The following is a 22,899-nucleotide window of genomic DNA, read 5'->3' as shown; positions in this document are numbered from 1 at the left end:
TTTACGTGGGCGCCGAATGGCCGGGTGTTGTCCATGCATTTGCCGCTACTCAAATGCCTATAACCTCGGGAATTTTACGAATGTCAACAAATCCTTTTAAACACGTATTCCTAAAAGATTGAACATTCGAAAAATGAAATAAAAAAAAATCCACATTTAGACCAGAACCTCCCCTTAAAGTTTTACGTGAGCGCCGAGTGGCCGGTTGTGACCCATGCATTTGCCGCGACATGAAATTATTTTCCTGCGTAAACGTGGCGAGAGTTATCGGAAAATCGGTAAAGCGTTAAAATTAGGTTTCCCTACAGTGAGACATGTGATAAAAAAAGTATGAAGAGACTGCTACTACGGAAAACAGGCCACGATCGGGGCGGCCGAAAGTATTAACAGTAAGAGAGCGACGACATATAAGAAAAGTCGTAAGAAACCCCTGTGCGAGTGCTCAGAATTTGTCTGTCGATATTGCAACATCTTCGGGAAAGACAGTTACTGCTCAAACTGTACGAAATGTTCTACACTCTGCTACAATTTACGGCAGAGCGGCGAGAAAAAAGCCGTTCATAAATGTCACTAATAGACGGAAACGGCTCGGCTTTGCTAAAGCGTGTATAAATAAGCCAATGGAATTTTGGAAAATGTTATATTCTCGGATGAGAGTCAATTCAATATTTTCGGCTCCGATGGGAAGAAGTTTGTGTGGAGGAGACCAAACACCGAACTGGAAAAGCAAAATATTCGGCCAATCGCGAAACATGGCGGCGGGCATCTAATGGTTTGGGGTTGTATGTCACATAATGGGGTGGGAAATTTAGCATTTATCGAAGGAAATATGAATGCTCTGATGTATATTGCGGAACAATTTATTAGGGAGTGCAACAAAATTAGGCATAAAAGAAACATTTCGGTTCCAGCAAGATAATGACCCAAAGCACACGGCCCACAGAACACGAGAATGGCTTCTTTATAATGTACCTAAACAGCTTCCAACACCACCCCAATCACCGGATGTTAACCCCATAGAAAACCTTTGGCATATATTAGATCTAGAAATTCGAAAAAGGAAAATAAGAAATAAAAACGACTTAAAGAAGGCACTATTAGAAGAGTGGTCAAAAATTCCTCAAGAAACTACCAAAAGACTTGTCGAATCGATGCCAAATCGATTGCAAGCTATAATTAATACCGAAGGCATGCATACAAAATATTAAACACTTGCATCGTACTTATCAATTCAAATAACTGTGTCTCTAATAATTAGGGGAGACCGAGGCAAAGTGAACCCCGGGGTAAAATGAGCTTCCTTAATTTATTCTTTAACAATAGAATATATTTAGAAATTTTGGTGACGTAATAAATGTATGTAATACGACAATGATAATTATGCACATTCAGGTTACGAAAAATGGAAATTCATTTAGAAAATTAAAAATGAAGTTTTAGAGACTTCCAATTGTTTTTTTTTCAATTTAGCTTTTTGGATAAATGAGTGTTAAATGTGTTATTTTAACTCCATTTTTTTCTGCGTGTTTATAGCAAGCTTATAAACATACATGTACACGCGTTTGAGAAAACATTAATCCTAATATTATTAAATAATTAATTTTCCACTGAGTACACATTCGGGGCAAAGTGACCGGGGTAAACTGAGCTGCAAAGAAAAGATGCGCGAGTGATGTGAGTGACGTATTTTATTAAAAATTATGTATGTATTTGTTTTATTTATATGTCAGACTGTTCATGTAAACAAAGTTCCTTTAAGAACACATTTTCAGAGGAAAATGAGTTTAGGTTAGTAACACAAAGTACAAAGTTACAAAGTACAAATTATTAACATTAAGCTTGTATTAATGAAATATATTTAAAAAAAAATAGTTTAAATAAATAGTTTAAAACTTCTAATAAAGTTGATTTTATAATTATATGCTTCATTAAAACACGTATTTTATTTCTGCTCACTTTACCCCAGAGAGTAGCTCACTTTACCCCATATATGGGGTAAAGTGGTCGATTTTGCATTTTCTTTTCAAGTTGAATTTTAATACACTTTAAGTTTATTTTAAGTATTGATATTCGCCATTTATCAATAGTAATGTTCAAATTATATTATAAATCTATTTTCGCACATTTCTATTGAAAGGGAAAAATTTTATTCAACTTCAAACATTTTTCGTCCCACTTTGCCCCGGTCTCCCCTATGTCTAAAGTGTGCCAACACTTTTTTCAGTATGGAATTCTCGTTTTTCTTTTGTTATTTCCGTAAATTACATTACTCAGAGTTCTGAAAAAATACATTACTTCTGTATGTTAGAAGACATTAAAAGGCATATTTTGTATCAATATATCACTTCAATATACCAAGACATTAAAAAAAAAGTGAGTGTGTCAATACTTTTTTTAGCCACTGTATTTTGAAGAAGTATCGCGACGCACCAGTCGACTTCCTCGACAAACAAATTTCCACCAGATCAGTCGCGTGGGACCTCCGTCCGTCTCGGATAGAAATCGCGAGGCAGCCGAGGCGTCTCGCCTGAAAAGGCCCTAATTGATCGGGCAGGAAAGTCTAACCGCTTGGCATTACGTAAAACCCGTTTAGGCGCGTATGAGTCTGGCTTATCCTCTCGGTCAATGCCGCGGCGGGCAGCGTTCGAGCGCGGCTACAAAGATGGTATCTCGCGGCCGTGCGACTTCGCCTTACCTTGACCGTTCGAGTGATTTTGCTGGGGCGACTGCGGCTGGCCCTGCGTCAATATAATTTGACTCTCGAGCTGCTGAAGCTCCGCCTGGAGCTCGTTCAGCTTGCTGTTCGCCTTCTTCACGATCGTCGCCGCGTCCGACAGGGCCTTACGATCGGTCGCCACTACCCTCAGCTTCTCGGCGCCGGCCTTTATCTTCAACTCCTGCAACAAAGTGAAACAGACACACGGTTCGTTTCCTTCGTTCGATTCCTTTCGCGCGGATGGCCATAATCCCCCGCCCGTTTATATCGGCAACGAGCGCGAGACCCTCCGTTGAAACGGGGAGAGACAAGAGCCGGAGTCTCGCTTCACAGGATACAGGCGCGCAGGAGATTATCATTGTTATTATCGATCGATCAATCGGTTAAAGCGCGCCCCCGTCCCCGGTGTGGACCACTCCTCTGCCCGAAACAAATGAGACGTAAAATTACGCCCGAGCTTCGTGCCCCGGATCTATCCTCTCATTCTATTAGCCCCCATTAGATCCGCTGTAACTTCCCTCGGCGAGCACACCTGACAAGGGCCCCCGTACACCTTGTAATCACGCGGCGGGCCGCGAATAATATTTCCGAGCGGCGTTTAAATGCTACGGAGGTAACGCTGCCCCGCCGAAACCTCTCGCCCCCTTTAAGCGTGCTGCGTTTCGTTCGCTGCTTCGAAAATCCCAAGGTAGACTCGAGGACAAGGCGACGCACAGTGGGGCTGGAGAGGAAAAGTCTTGAAATGAAAGGTGTATTTTTATGTATCCATCGCTATATCCTGAAAGCCAATAGACCGACGTATCTAACGTATATGACAGATATGTCATATTCATGTTAATTGCAAAGGAAAATTGATGCGAAGTTAACCTTTCGTATTTTAACGGCAAACGTGTCAATATTCGTACGAGATTGCCGAATTTTTTCTGAATTCCTCTGGATATTTTTATTTTTTCACCGCATGTATTTCGAATGTGTATAGTCTCGGCTTATTTGTGACATAAATAGTTTTCGAAAATTCCTCACTGTAATCCCACTATACGACTTCAAACGAAGCTACCCAGTATTTTCAGTTTTCATTAACTCTTTTAGGTTTATAAACAAAGCTCCGCCTTCCTCCGGGCTCTAGATAGTACTGATTGAAAGCAGATACCATCTACTAACAGCCATAAAAAAATTGGCTGAAACTATTCGCAACTTTGGCTGTTATTAATACATAATCACCCGAGTGCGCTGTGCACTCTTCGTTTCTTTGGTTTATTATTATTTCGTTTGTTAAAGATGCTTCAATTTTATTTATGTTGCTGTCCATATAACCGTTGGCTATTAATAAATAATATAAAAAAAAAGTACTCAAAAATATTGAGAAACACAGAAGTTATGATATTTTTACTGCGAATCCTATGTTACGTGCCCCACTGTGCGACGCACAGTGGTTCCAAATCGCTGAAAGGCGGCAAACCTCTCGAAACGTACTACAATTTAGTCAGAAATCGGTGCTCGGGGGTTTTTGGGGTCGCTGATTACGAATCTGAAATTCACGATTTTTATAACAAAATGACGAATCCAATATGGCGGACCCGTATATCAGAAACATATGAAATTTTATCTAAACTTGGTATCCTACAGTTTCCGAGGTCGCTGACTACGAAACTAAAGTGAAAATCGCAGAAAACCAGATGTCGGATCTAATATCCCTGGTATAAACGTTGTTTTTAAGTTAATTTTTGTGAAAATTGATTATTTTCCGATTCTTGACTAAAACGATGTAATAGAATGTAGAATTTAATATGAACGTTAATTTCAAAACTTTTTTAAAAATTATTTTGACAATTTTATTTTTTCAGATTCCAGTAAAAAAAAACTCAACATTTCTGCGTTTAGTAGGTCACAATAGTTCCAAGTGTATTGCCGAAAATAATAAAAGAAAACTATGAATTATAAGTGTTGTTTGAAATACCGCATGCTGTTTTATTCATATGCTAAATACACTTGGCACTTTAAATTTAAATATCTTAAAACACCGCAAATTTCCGCAAATTTTCTCAATTGGATATCATACTTGACATGTTACTTTATATCAAGAAACTTGTTACAGCGTGACACTCGGTGACACTCATCTTTGCTTTCCTTCCATTTTATTAAAACATGACTTGGATTTGTGACACATTGAGAAGAGAATTACAAGGGTGAATTCAAAGATACTTTACTTTGTCTCTGTGGTAAGTTTATGTTTATAACACCTACTCTAATGGTAAACTGTTTCACATATGGATCTTTTCAGATAAACTTTCTCTGACACATTAAACATGCTTCCATTTTCAAGACATTAAGGGGGGAGCCTGGTGTAGCGGATCGAAGAAAACGATTTTTTTTTTGCATAAATCAATAGTTGAACATCACGACAATATGTTCCCAAAGCCGCAAAACGAAATTCGAAAAATTAAAGCGGATATAGCCGGTTTTGCTACGGAGCGCCAGGCTACCACAAAACTTTAAATGCGTTTTTCTCGAAACGACAGTTTCACACTTTGCGGGCAATATTACTCCAAAAATATTCAACCAATCGACTTGGCCTTGTGCACGGATATTTGTGAACATTTTCTTCACAGAGCTAAGTTATTGACATAATGATATTGTTTAAATAAATACCTTTTTTTTTAGACATTTAAGGCAAAATTTCGTTGGAAACAGTGAACTTTTTATTCAAGAGGCCGTCATTTGTTCATTTTGCATCTTTTAAGTTTCAAATTTCTTCATTCTGTGCGTACACTCATAAACTAAAAGAAAATTGTTCGATTTTTGGTTTCATATGAAACCAAAAGACGCTACGTTGCCCGCAGTGCAATAATTGCGTCGCCAACGGACTGGGCATAACTTTGTTATTTGCCGCTCTTTTTTAATAAATTTTTTTTGTTATATACCTTAACCTGTTAATACAATATCCTGAAAGTTTCAGAAAGATCTATCAAATACTTTCTTTAAAAAAAATTCCCGAAAAATGCCTCGATTTTCATTTAGTTACACCAGGCTCCCCCCTTAAGGAGCATCAAATTTCGTCAACTTTGACAGCCTATATCTCAACAACCAATGAATATATTGTAGAAATTCAAGCGGCATTTGATGCACTGATGTATATAGAACAAATCTGCTACAATAGCATAAACTTGCTATATACTTCGAAAATTGAATTTTGACCAGCTTTTGGCGATTTGGGACCACTGTGCGATGCGAAGAGCGCAGAATTCTCGAATACCCTACTTAGACTGTGCGCGATTCTATGGTGACGCGGATTAGCTTCCTCGCATTGGTCCGATACTCGGCGTAACCAAAGGTCATCGGTGACTGTTTACGTCACTGTTCCGCGATTATGCGATAACAAAAAATTATATGAAAACAAAGAAATATGCGAGATAACGCGGCACGCTGACGTGTACAGGAAACAGTGGTAAATAATTATCACTAATTATCCAGGTCGCTCCTAAAATCATCGACCCTTCTTTTGAACGTGCACGCGGAAGACTTTCGTAAAGAGTAGGTACAGTTGCATCGGAAAGTAAGTTGACGCTCTTTAAAATCGCATAACATTTTTAAAATTCGTCCAAACGACTTGAGTTTTTTTTTAGAAGCTAGCGGAATTAGTTTTCTAGGTGACGAGTGTCGTCGTTTCGAAACAAAATGCAACTTGTCGGAATAGCGATGAAAATAGCGAAGGTCTTTTTTCAAATTTTTTCTGAGCCTGTAATGAATATTAAAAAAAAAAGTTTGTAGATTGCAGTAAGTTGTATACGTGCTGAAAAATTCGCCTAAATCGGTTAACGTTGCTCTGAGCTACACGCGCTTAAAGATCGCAGAACAAGGTCGAAAATTGCTGATTTTGGGTATTTCGCGATTTTCGCCCTTATTCTGCGATCTTTAAGCTCAAAGTAACGTTAACCGATTTAGATGAAATTTTCAGCATGTATACAACTTAGTTCACTCTACAAACGGTTTTTTTTTAATTTTCATTACAGGCTCGGAAAAAAATTTGAGAAAAGCGACCTTCATTATTTTCATCGCTATTCCGACCAGTTGCAATTTTTTTCAAAACGACGAAACACGTCATCCAGAAACGTAATTTCGTAAGCTTCTAAAAAAAAAATCGAATCGTTTGGACCAATTTTAAAAAAGTTCTGCGATTTTAAAGAGTGCCAACTGATTTTCCCACGCGACTGTACATATAAAGGGTGAAGGGAGAAATCGGAAAGGTTCATTTTTCGTGATTTTGAGATATATAGCATATTTTGTTGGTGGCAACTGGGACTACAGAACTGTCGAATCAGAAATGGTTATACAGATTAAATACCCCCGCGAGATAACGTTAAAAACAGGGATTGTCCACTATGCACTGGAAAATACGGAAAATGCTATTTGCCTAAGCATAAGCTTCTGTCGTCAAGGTAAAGCGAGAAATTAATGAAGAAGAAAATTATATTCGTTAAACCTTCTTTCTGTACTGATGGACAAAAGTATTAGAACTAAATTTTTTTTTTTTATTGAAGCATATGAAGCCTTAAGGCTTATTTAGCTGTACAGAGATTTATACATAATGAGCAGCGGATTCATACACGTAATTTACATTTTTCTAAATAGTTACATAAGTATTTACAAGCTCGTATGTTCGGTTGAGCAATTATCATTTCTATGTTAAGAGGTAATTGCAATCGGATTCGTCGTAGGTTAGCAATCAGTTCCACAGAGAACTTAATTTTTTCTGATGACACTGTTTCGTGTCATTTTTAGTTTTTTCCCCTTTCCCCTTCATATGTACTTCACCGAAACTCTGTTTCGCGCAGGCAAAAATATTACCCACAGCCAGGGCTTGGATAGGTTTCGAAAATAACTGTTTCAAACTGTTCTATAAAGGTTCTGACTGAAAGAGTTATGAAGAACCTTTATTCGGAATAACCGTTATAAAGAACCTAAATATCAGACTATATAAGTATAAGTTACAGTTCCTATATAGCTCTATAACTTTTATTTTTCATGTTCTATAACTTTTATTTTTTAGGCTCCATAACTTTTATTTTTTAGGTTCTATAACTTTTATTTTTTAGGCTCTATAACTTTTATTTTTTAGGTTCTATAACTTTTATTTTTTAGGTTCTATAACTTTCCTTTTTTAGGTTCTATAACTTTTATTTTTCAGGTTCTATAACTTTTATTTTTTAGGTTCTATATAAGTTACAAAGCGGTTATAGAACGGATTCTTATAACGATTTACAGAATTTTACATGAAATGAAATCCCAACATATCACAACTATAGATTACTGTGTGTAACCAAATTGTTTAAAAATTATTAGAAATAAGTAAGCAAATATATATTACGTACACATTTGTACATATGTATATGTATACACTCGGCGGTATGCAAGGATCACTTGCATACATATGCACAAATGTGTACATAATATACATTTGCTTACTTATTTACAATAATGTTTAAAACAATTTGGTTACACAGAGTAATCTATAGTTGCAATATGTTGTAATTTCATTTACTGTAAAATTCTGCACAATCGTTACAAGAATCGGTTCCACAACCGCTTTGTAACTCATACAGAACCTAAAAAATAAAAGTTATAGAACCTGAAAAGTAAAAGTTACAGAGCTATATAGGAACCGTAACTCATATAGTCTGATATTTAGGTTCTTTGTAACGGTTATTCCGAATAAAGGATCTTCATAACTCTTTCAAGAACCGAAATCTTTATAATAACAGTTACAAGCCCTGCCCACAGCGCAGCCTGGCGATAACGTCGATAACAGGTTCGTTTTTACTCTGCCCGGACAGTGGACGCCAGCTGTCCGCCGTGAAATGTTACCAGGAACTCTCGCCGCTGATTTACAATTGATGGGTCGAGGAGGCGATAGCGTTATAACGTACCGCGCGAGATTACGCGAGCCCGTGGCTCCCAGTGTTATTGGTGGCTCCGGCGTGTGCTTCGTTTTCTCCGCCGAAATGACCATAAATTCTGCTCGGGATCCATTAGTCACGTGGACCGTGCCGGTTTTCAACGGACGTGCCACGGATCGACGGTGGTCTGACACACGCGGGGAGACGAAAAAGGAGAGCGAGGAACGAGGAGGCGCAGGGAGATGCGAAACAAGGGTGGAAGAGGATATATACCCCCCTCCGAACGCCAGAGGACCCTCCCTCGCTCCGCCGTGGGGATATACCGTGCCCGGGCACCGCTACCGTGTACGTCGCGGTGCGCAAAGAAAAAAGAGAGCTTCAGAGAAGAGGTGTAGCCGAGAGGGGTGAGCGAAACTCGACATACCTTGCGTATTTGTCGGCGTATGTGCTCCCGGAGCTCGTCGAGACGAGCCGGCAAGGGCACCTGGTCACTCACAGCCACTCCATACTTGCTCGACAGTTCGTAAAGAACCGGGTGCCTGATGTAATCGCCCTGAAACAGATTCCACCTTCGATTATTCGTCCCCCTGCTCGCTTCCACTCTGCCCGCCAAGCGTTATCGTAAAATACAGGGCATTTAAAAAAAGGGCAACGAATTACCAATACATATCAGGCGGACCACGGAAATCCCGGGGACCATGCGCCGATATATCATCGCGGATGGGGATATTCTCTTTCGTTACACCGGGTGGTCCAATTGTAACGACGCAGATGGATGATTTCTGGTGAATTGCCGCGCGAGAAGGATGCATGGGCGGAGTGTTGGGTCCAGGAGGGGAACGCGACACTGATTAAAGGGCAACGCCACGATGTGACTCGATGTGATTTTAACCCTCGATTGTCGCACTGGGTCAAATTGACCCTGCAGTTTTTTTTAAGCGAAAAACTTTTTGTCGCAACTCTTATCCCAGCCAGACAATTTACAGCAAATTTGCGTAAAGCTTATCGAATATCAAATCACGTAATGCAACAGTGTTGTGCGCTTTGTGAGCGCTCACCTTGGCGTTAAATTTAACCCTTGACTGGTGTCTTGGGGTCGCTCATGACCCCAGGCACGCAAAGTTCGCTGCAAAATTTTTGCTTGTCTGAGCTTGTAAACTGTTTTTCTAATTAATTTTATAGTAATAGTTTAACTTTCTAGGTTTCTATTGTTTTATACATTACCTAAGAACAAAATATTCGTAGAGGTTGATCTGGGGTAGACTTTACAAATTTCTGTGTCCTTTTTTATTTGGGGTCTGCCACGACCTCAGTATACCAGCCACGTTTGCCAAAAACAGTATACCAGTTAAGGGTTAAGACGTGTAATGATGCAATTAGAACAGGAAATGTTGTAGCAATCTTTATACAGTCGATGAGGATATTCTGTTCAGGTCATATTTGAATGATATTTGAGTCATGACGTGCTGCTAATATTTACGCAAAATGAAAAATTATCCGATCATTCTCGAAAGCGGATTGCGAACGTTCCCGCGTCAGACCGTCATCTATTTACCTTATATTTGCGCAAAATTTAACTACAGTTGTGCATTGAAAAATAGGGATCATATTTGAATCACATTTGCAGCACACAATGATTGCAAATTGCCATCATCACTTCACATTATATTTACTTATATATTATATTTATATTATATTTATATTATATTTATATATTATATTTATATATTATATTTATATTATATTTATATATTATATTTACTTTCACATTATATTTATTTGTAGCAATATTGATCAAACATGTAGTAAATGTATTGGTTCACTGCGTGATCAAGAATTTAACTCATGACGCGATGTAAAATTTGGGTAAATTTGAAGTTATATATTTATTCAAACAGAATTTACCGTACATTGCTTCAAATTTTCGATAAATTCATTTCGGCATCTCAGGACGATCTCGTGAATTCACTTTAAAGTCTATCTGGGATTGCTTCAATTTTTTTTTTTTTTGTACGATGACACTTTAAATGTCAACTTTCAACGATGGGCATATATTCTACGATGCTCGAACTTTATCGCAGAATTTTTCAGACTTAATTTAACGAATAGTTTTTAAATAACAACTGATTGAAAATTAGCAGGGTCAAATTAACCCTGTGTGTGACAACGACGTTCGAAAAAAGTAGCTGTGACAACCGAGGGTGAAAGAGATTTATGAACTTCATTGAAAATGTAACTAAGGTTCTTATATGTATAAAAGGAAACCAATTTGTTTTTCTCGGGCTTTTTTAACGAAAAATAGCGGCACAAAGGCCGCACAGTCGATGCGTATTTTCAATTTGAATTATTTCGTGGTGGAATTTCTTGCGTTTGCACCGTTGTAGCTGCAACAAAAAGACAACAAGTTTTGTCATCTACACACTAAATACTAGGAAGTACCCATGATTCTTGCAAAACATTGAACACCCTGTTTGTAAATCACATTTCCATAAGAAATTGTCTAGCAAAAAGAAGAACTGTTTTCAAATGTCCGCCATTCCTTCAAAAATCAATATGTTCTCGAAATCTTGGGTACTTCTCTAGTAATTAGTATACAGATGACAAAACCTTCGGTTTTTTTGTTCTAGTTCCAACAGCGTGGACGTGAAAAATTCCACAGCGGAATCCCTCAGTGGGAACTACGTGCCGCTATTTTTTATTAACAAAAATCTGGAAAAAATTCTTACTTATCCATATAAGAACCTTATGTTACATTTTCAGTAAAGTCCACAGATTTCTTTAAAATCACCTTCAAAGTCGTTCTACGATTTTTAGCCCATCACCGTGCGTTGCTCATTAAACCGTCCCCTACGAAATATGGTTTAATTATCGGGAATGTGCGTTCGATTTATGCGAGACACTTTCATTAGATAATTGGAATATAAGATGCGTTCAAAGTTGCGCCAGCTGCGCTTGAAAAGAACATACATACACCTGCTTCTGTTCAAAAGAAACAGAAACAAAAACCGCGGAGAAGAAATAGACCATAACAATACCGCGCGCCTAACTTTCTTTTTACTGGCATATTGATCCGCCGAAATCACCTATCTTTTTCCTTAGCGCACGCTTTCCGCGGCACATATTAAACCGGCGATATACAACCCCTTTCAGCAGATGCACGGTTATTTTCGAGTAAATAATCTGTCGGAATAATCTTCTGTTTCAATATGCTCGATTAAACGTATCCGGCAGCGATAGCTCTCGATCCGCGGCCGCGGCTCGTCCTACGTGCGGGTCTATTTCCGCGCAGCGCAGAATTGGCATTGACATTTAGATTTTTCCGAGAATATCAAAGAAGAATGATGGCGTGCAAATTTGAGAGGGAAACATCGCGGAATATGCCCCGGCCGGAAATTGTCTGGCGCGTGGCGCGGATGTGCACACGCACACCAGCGTCTGGCTCGTCCAGCCACGGTTGTAAAACCGTGGCCGCGGGAGAAAATATTGATCCCAGCATTCGCGAGTATCCACAGCGCCGAATACTTTCCATCGGGCTATTAATACCGCCGTTCGATCGATATTTAAATTGTTCGGCTGCTAATTGACCCGGATAAACTAGTCTTCAGCAGCGCCGCTATCTTGGATACATGTGTACACCATTACTCCCAGTATCATTCAACGACTCGCTAATAAGATCTACGGCCGAGAAACTCAGAAATTGAAATTGCAACGTAGAAATAATTATCGTTCGTCCGATTGACTTTCTCTCGCCCGTTTCTTCGCTCGTCGACGCGCATTTACACTGAACTCGAAAGTGAAATTGTACTTCTATCGCGAGGCTATCGTCTCGCTCGAGTATCGGCTCGGGACGAAAAAAATATTATTATTATTATTATCAATCGTTAATACTCTGCACTATATCCAGAGTATGTGCCATAAACAGATAATTGTGAAGATTTACGTAATAGCCTGTTAGTATAGGCCTACCTAACCTTGCCTATATATATAAAAAAAATTATATATATATATATAGATTCAAAATTTTATTGATAAGATCGAAACTTCTCGTGCACTATATATATATATAAATTTGATTGATAAGATCGAAATTTCTCGTGCACTATATATATATAAATTTTATATATTATATATATATAAAATTTATATATATATAACTAAAATTAATATATATATATATATCAATAAAATTTATATATATATATATATATATATATATATATATAGTGCACGAGAAGTTTCGATCTTATCAATAAAATTTTGAATCTATATATATATAATTTTTTTATATATATATAGGCAAGGTTATGTAGGCCTATATAAATTATATTTATATATATATATATATATATATAAAAAATATAATATATATATATATAAAAAAATATATATATAATATAAAATATATATATATATAATATAAAATATATATATATATAATATATAAAATTTCTATATATATATAGTGCACAAGAAATTTTATTGATAAGATCGAAATTTCTATATATATAGAAATTTTATTGAAACTTTATTCATATCAATAAAATTTCTTGTGCACTATATATATAAATAAATTTTATAAATATATGATATATATAGTGCTCGAGAAATTTTGGATCTTATCAATGAAATTTTGAATCTCCCGCGTGGCACTGTACACTTCGACCCGCTGCGCCCGATACAAAGATCGGGTTACAACGGTAGCCATATCGTCGCGAGACGTTAAAAAAGCTTTCAATCCGAGAAACATACCGTGCACGGCGCAATGCAGGTCCAAAAATACTTGGGTGCGCAAGCTTTCGTAGCCCGCAAATGTCGACACATATTCGACTTCTTTCCCTTCCCCCGTACAGGAATAAATGACATTGCGCAACTTTTCTATCCGACGTTATAAATAACACGCGTTGGAAATCCTTTATCCGCGGGTTTACCAAAACGCGAGCTTGCAGTTCCAGCGCAAGGAACGTAACCTCCTTTCGACGTCGCGGTCACTTTCGTTCAGATCGCGCATAATTAACGTCCGGTCGATAATCCAACGCTCATTTGAGGGCAACAATTGAGAGTTTCGCGAACGCTGGGTCGCCCCTTGGAATCGTCGAATCGAAGTAAACGGACGCGTTTATGGAGGAACGTGCATTTTCATCGTCCGCAGGAAGCTCGATCGGAATCTAGCTTACACTCCTCAACCACCTGTTGCGGAAAAGTGGCGATTTCACGAGCACTTTTATCGTGGCGACGAATTACTCCGAAGTGCACTTTACCGAACGCGCCGAGCCACGGTAATCGGGACCAGCTGAGTTTCCATGAAACGACGATACCTCTACGCGATCGCGTCGAACGGATTCGAGCATTCACACACGACTGAAAGGACTTTTGCCGATGCTTTATCTCTTATCAGAAACGACGACGATAACAGCGATTCTCAATAGCCCGGGTATTACGGCAACTTCCCTCAGGTGGGAAGACTTAAGGTTTACTTTCAATTGAGTCCAATGTACATCGGATTCCTTCCGTCTGGGTAAACTTCTTACCGAGCAACGGTATCTAATGCAATTTAAGCGCAATAAATATCATTTCAATCGCCGCTGTATACTGATTTCATAATCTCATACCGGCTGTGCGTTACAGCAGCGATATGACTCAAAATCTTTGCTCTTATGCTTCAGCGAATCCGCTCCTGAATTTACCATCGCGTCAAGAATAATCGCGTCGAAGTTACTGAGAAACAGTTTCGACATGAATCACAGTCTGCGTTCAAAGAGAACTCTAGAAAACCCCTAAGAATACGAATTCGGGACAGTGTGAAATTACAAATACAACTGAAAATAATTGAATATTGCTTCTAAGCAGAATACTCCTCGGTTCTGAATAGTTCCGCAAAATATCTGCAGACAAACATAGCTACCACTATTTTCCTTGGCAAGCTGACGAGAACCAAGAAGTTGCGGGATAATCATCGTCCAACATTTCATCCAATCAACACAGTTTCCAAAGCTCCGTGCGCTTTCTGCAAGTAGCTTGCAAATCCCGGAGCTGAAAGTTCGCCGAGATAGGGTGGATGTACCAGTAAATGAACACGTACCAGTGAATGGACATTTTTCATTAAAATGAGTAAAATAAGTTATTGAAAGAAGCAACTAATTAATTAGAGACTTCTTGTAATTTCTTGCTTCAGATCCAAACAATTTTTGCAGCACGTGGAGTCAATCGCGCTGCAAACATAATTTTATAATAGTGTTCATTCATTAGCCTTAAGCTGTTCATTTATTGGTGCGTTTACCCTAGTAGTTTTCATGTAGTCGCAAGACGTTCCAGAGCAAAGAGCCGCGTAGAAGTGGGTGGAGCGATTTTAAAGAAGCAACAAACCCCCGAGCGAATACACGCGCGTCATACGTGTGTTTGACACACTGACGCATGCGCTATTTCCATGCATTCCGTAATATGTGTGCCGTGCATAATAATCCCGAGAGGTCAACAATCGTCGCGAGCGTTACTAAATAACAAGGAGGCATAAAAATCCCTACGCGCGAAAGCGTCGCTTCTCCCGCCGACGAATATCGAGTTACCATCGTGTCGCGAGAAGTTCTTAAACCCCGGGAGAATTCAATTACTCAAGCCTGCGAATACCAGCGTAAAAATACATACGAATCTAAACGCGACGTTATAGAAAGATCTGCTACGTCCGGCAGTACCAAGAACGCATTCGACAGTTGAGTGCTCTGCAGTAATATCGCAGGTGAACGATACCCCTGAAAAATTCTAATCATAGCCGCCTATGCCGTTATGATTAATCGCTTAAGAAAATAGAACGCGGGGATTAATGGCGTGGCGCGCGGGTGCTGGCCGCGGGCTAACGTGGTACCATTTTATTTTTGGGTTACGCACGGCGCAAGGCATCTGTTAGCGAATTGCGAAAGTGCCGTGGATCACGGTGAAGTTGGACAATCGGCGCGTGCAGCGGCGATCATGGCTGCATTAACGTGCTACGAAAACCGAATAGCACCGAGCGGAAGATATTCGGCGGCTTGTGGTGGCAAACATGCCCGAGACCCGTTAAAAAAAACGCACGGACGAAACGTTACACTTTGCTCGAAAAATGGTCCCATTTGGAGCAGTCTATTCTCGAGTTTTCAGTCAAAACGGGCTTGCGTCCAATACGAGGGTTCAAGAGACGAGCCGGGTGAGATCGATCAGTGGAACGATTTCATCGCGAAGCCACAGGCACTGTACGCGCCGCAATGGAGCTGCCCCCGTACGATCACGCTCCTGTCAGAACGATCCCTCGACGGTTGCTCGGCTACGCTTTGTCAAACGCGCTACGAGCGGTGCGCGCCCGTTCCCCGTGATGTCAGGAAATACCACTTGCCGACAGAAACAGGTGCCACCGGGGGCCTATTTGGAAAGCTCTCTGCCCGGTGCGTTGGGCGAATTAAACGGATATCAGGTGTGCACGGGCCGTCACGGCTGGTTTAACGCGCAGCGTACTCGAGGCGTTGATGGTCCCGTATGATCCGCGGAGGAATCACAACCGATCATCATCGTGTCGTTGGAAAACACTTCCTTCGAGCTCGGAGAGGAGAGAGAGAGACAGAAGGGGCAAGCGCGAGCGCGTCGCAAGAGGAAGATTCGCGGGATAAAGGGAACCAAGGGGCGGTTGAATCTCAGGCGAGAGCAATGTTTTATTAATGGCGGCTGGAATGATCGGTCGGGCGGCGACCAACGCGCGCACCAGTTCGTAAAGAGAGCGTGGATGGACCTGCGGCTCACCTGATAATAGCTTGATTCCGCCATCTTGGACACTATACTCCACTCACTCACTCACTGCTTTCTATCCGTCCTTTGTGCATGGAACGACGTTGTCCATTGTGTTTACAACACGCGCGATGTACGTTGCAACGGGGGCCTGGATGGGACTGTCCGCATTTCATGTATCGCTACGCACGTCCAGTCTCGTCTGCGAGGACGTTTCCAAGACGAGCTGGGAATAGGAAGCGACACGGAGCTACCACCGCAGAGATGTGATGAATGAAAGACGCGCGGCTCGCGAACCAAACGTAGACGCGCGAGTGCATTCCACCGCACCAGACTGAAGACTGACGGAAAGCGCCGAGCCAATCGTAGCCCGATGGCGCGCGCACCGCGCCCCCACCGTCGCCACTAAAGCTGAGTTCACGACACCGCTTGCGCGACGCTCTGGTAGAATGGAGACCGTTCATTGGTCGATTCTGATGCGTCGAGGAGAGCGGGGGAGAATGCTTGCAGTAGTTTACACTTACACCTCGCGAAAACAACAGAAAATGCAATCGAGGAATATTTATTAACCTTGTCGGATTAATCTACCTGTAAGCATTGCTTATTGTATCCTCAATGCGAAATCATCCGAGGTTACGCGAAGTCACGGAACACCGCTTCGTATAAACAATTAAATGATAATACACTTCTGATTTATTCAAAGATATTTTACAATTCTGTATTTACATATTTAAATTCGTTTTGCGATATTCGGAAATCTATTCATTCGGAGATTAATATTCGCAGGAGATCCTCGGGAGTTCTTGAAAACAGACTGTTTGGATTTTGATACAGATTTTTCGGATTGTGGCAAGCTTCGTATAATTGTTTGTAAATAGCTCCGATCACCTCGAAGGAGCGTCTCTGTGTTACTAAACGATGATTGTTACTTTGTAATAAGCTTATTTGCGGTAGTAGTAGCACATCTGGCATCACCAGAAAAGCCTCCAGTTTCGTCTGGAAAATATTGGAAAGTGAGAAGAATGCCTGGAATAGTCGTTATTTACTATCGAACGAAGCTACTTACCGTAAATTCTTTTACGCTCAGAGGATCCATACCGGGTACAGAGGATAAAGGTCCCTGTTCGTGTCCCTGTAGAATTGTGTAAATAGAGCCGAGATTCAAATGCGCCACTAACGAACTAGCCTGTTCGGATGTAAGGGTATCGATTTGTGCGTCAGATTGGGCCTGAAAATCGAAAGGTCTTGATACGTGCCTACATATATATGAAGTCTATGTGCTAAAAGAAATCGGTTACCTGTAACCTTTCTAGCCTTTGGTCCATGTATTCATACAGCGCTAATGTAGATTGTATTTGGTGCATACAGTTTAAAAGATAGACAGCCATATCTACCGTAGGTAACCTCGACGCAGTTTCGTTAACTTCTTGCAAAAGTGGATCGATGATGCACGATACTATCTGTAACATGTCTTTCTCTCTATCCTCTGCGATGCTTGCTACGGAAAGTACTTCGTTAAGAAGCGATAGTAATCTTGAAACAGATGGAGCGGGTATTAAATCGGTTCCCGGAGGTTCCGCACGCTCGCCAAGCGCAATGCGTGTCTCCTTCTGAAGTCTGCTGAGGAAACTCTTCTCGCTCAGTATTAATAAGTCTGCCAACGTTGAGTCCAAAGTACTGTCAGGTATCGCTTGCTGAATAATCGCACGATAAAATCTGAGAAGAGTTGTAACAGAATACAATACTGTTGCTGGTGCGTCCATAGAAACTACGTGCTCTATTCTGGATTTCAAAGGGTGACAGAGTCCCTCTGTGATGTTACTTAAAGACTGTCTAATTTGATCCGATACATCTGAAATACGAATCGTCAAGTAAATCGAGAAAAACAGAAGAATAGAGTTATTTGGTTCCTACCTGTCTTATCACAGCCTTTTACTAAAGTTAGTATGTTTTCTTTTTCAACAGGAATAGCTTGGTGAAGCCAAGCGAGCATGTCACCGATGTATCTCTTAGGATCACTGGCATGCATCTCCATAGGATTGGGTGTTCCGCCATATCCCTCTCCTAATGTTAAAGCATCTATAAATGAACCCACCAAAGCGGTCCTTCTAGATGCACAGTATTCGTCTAAAATGTATCTAAATAATCGAATAGCATGTAAATATAAGGTGCTTCGGAAATAAATTATGCTGTGCCTCTTGAAGCTCAAATACATACTTAAATAAAACTGGTCTATCTTGTAATTTATTCATCGCTTTAACCAGTAGTGGCGCCAAACGTTCGTTTTCAATATGTTTACACTGATTTTGGGTCCACCTATACAATCTTTCAAGAGCTGCTTCTTGTAACAGCGTCATTCTTTGCATGATATCTAAAGCCAACGTTTGATACCCCGACTGCATTAATATTCTACAACTGCTGTGGATCTCCTGTAATTCAAATGATTTATAACAAACCCTTCTGAAAAAAAATAGAAATATCTGTTTTGCTTTTACTCCTATACCTGAACATGACTAACTACAGAGAAAAATTCTTCCGTTATAGGCGACTCCCTGCTAGATCCATGTAAGGTAGATAATTCGGACGAAGTCAACTGAAAATTCTTAATAAATGCATTGGCAACTTCTTGTTGCATAGATAAAGTTTGACTGGAAACGTTAACACAATTCATTAATTTTGCTTCTCCGTGGGAAAAGTAATTCGCTCCGCGTAAGTTAGGTTCGTTATCTAACTACCTTTTGCTTTGCAGCTTCGTTGTTTGATTAATAAGTTGTAATGTTTGTGTCTTCGTGCTCTGTAAACGATTTGTCATACGTTGCACAGCGGTGTTCATAGCTAAAACATCTGAATACACATCGTCCAAAGAATTCTTTACTTCCCTGAAGGCGGACAGGAATTCTTCGTTTATCGCGAGGCTCCTTCTTTCAATTTTACTGCGTAAATTTCTTCGAGCATTTAATGTGTTGTCCGTAAAGAAAGTGGACAATTCTTTTAGAGCTTCAAGTGTATCCTGAAACAGATATACTTTGTGTAATAATGTTTCTTCGTGCTTTCTTCCAGTTTCTTAGCCTGTAATGTTGATACGCAATTTAATACAGATAGTTTAATTACAGCGATACCTTGTCATGCTCTACTCTTGACTCGAGCAATTTATTAACTCTCCGAACCAAAGCGGTGTTAGTATTTTTCTCACTCATTTCAAATACGTTCTGTTTTTTGTAGTCAAATTCATTCGGTTTTATAACCTAATTACTCTGCACTACCACGTAGCATGCTACACGCACGGCTGCATGCATGGAGGTATGGCAGACGCTTATCCAATCGCGTGTGTTGTTGCCGCTATGTACATTCTGTGAACAGTTATACAAAATGTAGTAAATTTTTGTGACAGCTAGGTTTAACACATTGACAGCAATTGACAGTTTATCCCATGTGAGGCACGGCCTCAGGAGCGGATTTGCGTACAGGCTAACAAGGAGGTGAAATTAATCCCTGAAAATTCAGCTATTTTTCGATTTTGTGTTATAACTCGGGAACTGTAAGAGATAGAAAAAAAGTTTCAAGACAAAAGTTACTTCTTCTAATTAGTTCTATCATTTGGTGAAAAAAACATTTTACGAGTTATAACACAAAATCGGTAAATAACCGGATTTTCAGCGGTCAATTACACCCCCTTACAGTGAATTTGGGCAGCAAACAAAAATTGCGTTGTAATCACGAGGAAATTCCCTACATATTCACAAAGTTTCAGATTTTTTTTAATTTCCGGGTTCGGGATCTTCCCTCGTAAGTACACGGCAACCTAGGGCGGCAAAATTTGAGAGGAGGCACTTTTTGTGGATCGACAAATTTTGAGAAGCGGCGAATTTGGGAGAGCGGAAGGTTTGGGGGTTGGACAAGTTTTGGGGAGCGTCAAATTGTGGGAAGCGGCAAATTTTGGGGATCGACAAATTTTTGGGAGTGACAAATTTTAGAGGACAAATTTTGAGCGAAAGAAATTGGGAAAGGTTTAAACACAGAGGCTTGAAACATCTTTAAAAACAATTCACTTCTTTTTCATATAGCGAATTAGCAATAACTCATATGTGAGTTGTTATATTGAATTAATCCTAAAATTGTCTCAACTCTTTTAAATTTAAATATTTGACGATACTTCGCGGAAAGGGCGGCAGACGCCTGTTAGCCTGGGGGCGCCAAATCTTCAAACCGCCCCTGCACGGGCTGGCAGTCCTGATTGTAGTTACAGAAAGCGTCTGCAAATAATGGTTTTATATTTTATGCAGTCTCAGTAATCTCAGTATGCCCAGTAGCAAATAGTTGTGGAGCAGAGTACGACAGTTCACAGAGTACATAGTACTTCTTTAATCGGATTAAGGTTAGTGTTTTGTTTGAGTTAACAAGTAGTGCGTGATATAGTGTTAAATGTTTAACAATAAGTTGAAATCTTCAGATTTGAGTTTGTAGCTTCGCCTGTCGTATCTTCGTACTCATTTATGTCTTGCTAATGGTATTTTGAATATTTAATTTCTTTTTGAGGTACACGAACCTGTGTGATTTTATAAATTACTGCAATAACTTATTACATGAATCAAGTTGATACGTAGTTACATATTTTACATTGTCCACAAAGGACATTGCGTTTTCGTGTGCATTTGCAATAATTTAATATCAATCTTTTTTTTCTTTTAAGTATGCATGATTTTGTTTAGTTTGTTGATGGTACAATGTCCACGTCTGAGTCTGGTGTGGGAGATATTAGTGATGTTGCGCTTGCAATTAGTAAAGCGAGGGGTTCTCAATCAGGCGCAGTGAGAGTACTAGATAGCCCCGACTCCGATGGATCTGGACACTCGAATTCGTTTACAGTACAACGATTCAATTATAATGGTAACGATAATGCGAACTCAGATCCACCGTTGACCAATGATGACTTACAAATACCTATTGTCGGATATGAAGTTATGGAAGAGAGAGCTAGATTTACAGTTAGTGGAACGACAAATTTGTTATATACTGCTCGTGTAACAACTCTCCGTTATATTGCGCCGTATACATCATTTCTTTTTCAGGTATACAAGTTAAAAGTGGAATTAAAGAATGGGGATTGTTGGTTTGTATTTCGAAGGTACACAGATTTTGTTCGTTTACTGTCACAGTTAAGGAGACAGAAAATTCCAATTTCACATCTAACTTTGCCAAGAAAGAAATGGTTCGGAGATAACTTTGCTCCAAGCTTTTTGGAGGAAAGGATACGCGGCCTTCAAGCATTCGTTAATGGCATATTAAGTAATCCTATTCTCATTGGTACCGCGTGCGTCAGAGAATTCTTTTGCTTAGACGAACCACCTGCCATATCTGACACTGCGGAAGAATCTAGAGTAAGTTGCATTGCATATTTTAATCTCTCTTATTAAACTATCTTAATAAATGATATATCATCAAATGGTATATCGTGTCTCGTTTCCCTGCAGGCCATTTTCGAAGCACTAAAAGATACTATATATCATTTACGACAACAATTAAAAGAACGAGAGGCTGAACTTGAAGCTAAAACAGCGGAATGTAATCAACTCTGGTCAACGCTAGTTCATAAAAAGAAGTAATTAAATGCTATCATAACGTACAATGCTCTTTACGTATCTTAGTATGCAAGACATTAAATTAATGTTTCAGTGTAAGAGCGGCCCACCAGATATATGGTGCCCCTGAATAATACTTCCATATAAAGAGTCTAGCAAGGTAAGTATACAAATTTTGTTGTTATTGTCTGCTAAACAATGCTCCTCACCTGAAACACCATTCTGTGAAGTTTCAAATTAAGTGGTTTTTTGCAAACAACCCTTTGAATGACAACCACCAAAAATATAAAGAATAATACTCTATTATCTAACTATCATGTATAAAAGTTGTAGGATGATCCGGTTGCTGGAACATACTTAATTAACCCCTCAACGATGGCGACGCGCCCCAATACGCGGACGGAGCGGTAGCCGCGTCTTTCTATGACAGGAGTTCCATCGAATCTCATGGGTTGGTATTAGCAAACCATACTGCGCAGAGCCTGATGTAATTAGGTAACATCAGTTTTGCTATTTAGGATTTGTTGATGTTATTACAACGTGATGGATTGTTACATTAACCCTTTAACTCCCAGTGTTGCACCGGTGAAACATTTTATCTCCTGTTTATATTTAACTTTTCTTCGCAACCATTCGTAGTTTTCCCAATGCTAATGTACTGTGGCTCGATGGAAAGAAGTCGGTTGAAATGTCACAGGGGCTAGAGGGGTTCTTCGCTCGCATTGGCTCCCGCCACCCGTGTCCCGTTTGCTTTGAATTCGTCGACGTTGTCGCGCCGACCAATAGGGATATACTATTCGGACCTTAAAATTTCTCGATCGATTTCTTTCCATCGGGGCAAAGTAGATTTCAATGCTTTCGGTTGAGAAAATCAAACATTCTCTTCAAAAATTTATTGTGGATTATTACTTAAATAAATCAGTTCGTTCTTCGGTAAAACGAATAAATAAAAAGGCGTTAA

The 22,899-nt window shown here is 39.7% G+C and overlaps 3 protein-coding genes across 7 annotated transcripts in view; 1 reads left to right on the top strand and 2 right to left on the bottom strand.

Annotated features, from left to right (window-relative positions):
• The window catches only part of Pkn (serine/threonine-protein kinase N), a 61,562-nt gene extending 44,846 nt beyond the window's left edge, over nucleotides 1-16,716 (bottom strand). For 2 of the 4 annotated variants that reach the window (XM_076808911.1, XM_076808934.1), the window contains exons 1-3: nucleotides 13,360-13,694; nucleotides 9,035-9,163; nucleotides 2,696-2,897 (exon numbers count right to left, since the gene is read on the bottom strand). In XM_076808911.1, the coding sequence (XP_076665026.1) occupies nucleotides 2,696-2,897; nucleotides 9,035-9,163; nucleotides 13,360-13,473 (445 nt within the window). In that variant the 5' untranslated portion in view covers nucleotides 13,474-13,694. Of the gene's footprint in view, nucleotides 1-2,695; nucleotides 2,898-9,034; nucleotides 9,164-13,359; nucleotides 13,697-16,374 lie in introns of those variants that run through there. The other 2 variants (XM_076808926.1, XM_076808918.1) reach the window with 2 other exon arrangements.
• Nucleotides 16,717-16,905: 189 nt separating this feature from the next.
• Cog6 (conserved oligomeric Golgi complex subunit 6) lies at nucleotides 16,906-19,783 on the bottom strand. The gene is made up of 8 exons (XM_076809025.1): nucleotides 19,479-19,783; nucleotides 19,095-19,369; nucleotides 18,863-19,007; nucleotides 18,577-18,788; nucleotides 18,274-18,497; nucleotides 17,658-18,211; nucleotides 17,426-17,587; nucleotides 16,906-17,355 (listed from the first exon to the last, which is right to left on the bottom strand). The coding sequence occupies exons 1-8, from the start codon at nucleotides 19,554-19,556 to the stop codon at nucleotides 17,122-17,124; spliced, it is 1,884 nt and encodes a 627-aa protein (XP_076665140.1). The 5' UTR covers nucleotides 19,557-19,783; the 3' UTR covers nucleotides 16,906-17,121.
• A 554-nt stretch (nucleotides 19,784-20,337) lies between these two features.
• Snx16 (sorting nexin 16) lies at nucleotides 20,338-22,898 on the top strand. 2 transcript variants are annotated; one of them, XM_076809240.1, is made up of 6 exons: nucleotides 20,338-20,734; nucleotides 21,069-21,344; nucleotides 21,429-21,737; nucleotides 21,831-21,958; nucleotides 22,033-22,098; nucleotides 22,266-22,898. In XM_076809240.1, the coding sequence occupies exons 2-5, from the start codon at nucleotides 21,084-21,086 to the stop codon at nucleotides 22,070-22,072; spliced, it is 738 nt and encodes a 245-aa protein (XP_076665355.1). In that variant the 5' UTR covers nucleotides 20,338-20,734; nucleotides 21,069-21,083; the 3' UTR covers nucleotides 22,073-22,098; nucleotides 22,266-22,898. The 2 variants fall into 2 exon arrangements, with proteins under 2 accessions (XP_076665355.1, XP_076665365.1); XM_076809250.1 differs by having other exon boundaries at nucleotides 21,050-21,344.
• The last annotated feature ends 1 nt before the right edge of the window (nucleotide 22,899 follows it).

This window comes from Andrena cerasifolii, chromosome 1 (assembly GCF_050908995.1).
Source record: "Andrena cerasifolii isolate SP2316 chromosome 1, iyAndCera1_principal, whole genome shotgun sequence".
Taxonomy (NCBI): domain Eukaryota; kingdom Metazoa; phylum Arthropoda; class Insecta; order Hymenoptera; family Andrenidae; genus Andrena; species Andrena cerasifolii.
Note: the sequence above shows the minus strand (reverse complement) of the source record. Positions and strands in the feature narration are given on the sequence as shown.

Excerpts from the sequence above, each read along its gene's own strand:
- Cog6 (XM_076809025.1), bottom strand. The coding sequence starts at position 19,556 with ATGAGTGAGAAAAATACTAACACCGCTTTGGTTCGGAGAGTTAATAAA. Across the intron at positions 19,008-19,094 it reads ACGAAGCTGCAAAGCAAAAG|TCAAACTTTATCTATGCAAC; the intron begins GTAGTTAGATAA and ends TAACGTTTCCAG. Across the intron at positions 18,498-18,576 it reads GATAGACCAGTTTTATTTAA|ATACATTTTAGACGAATACT; the intron begins GTATGTATTTGA and ends TCGATTATTTAG.
- Snx16 (XM_076809240.1), top strand. The coding sequence starts at position 21,084 with ATGTCCACGTCTGAGTCTGGTGTGGGAGATATTAGTGATGTTGCGCTT. Across the intron at positions 21,345-21,428 it reads AAGAGAGAGCTAGATTTACA|GTATACAAGTTAAAAGTGGA; the intron begins GTTAGTGGAACG and ends TTTCTTTTTCAG. Across the intron at positions 21,738-21,830 it reads ACACTGCGGAAGAATCTAGA|GCCATTTTCGAAGCACTAAA; the intron begins GTAAGTTGCATT and ends GTTTCCCTGCAG.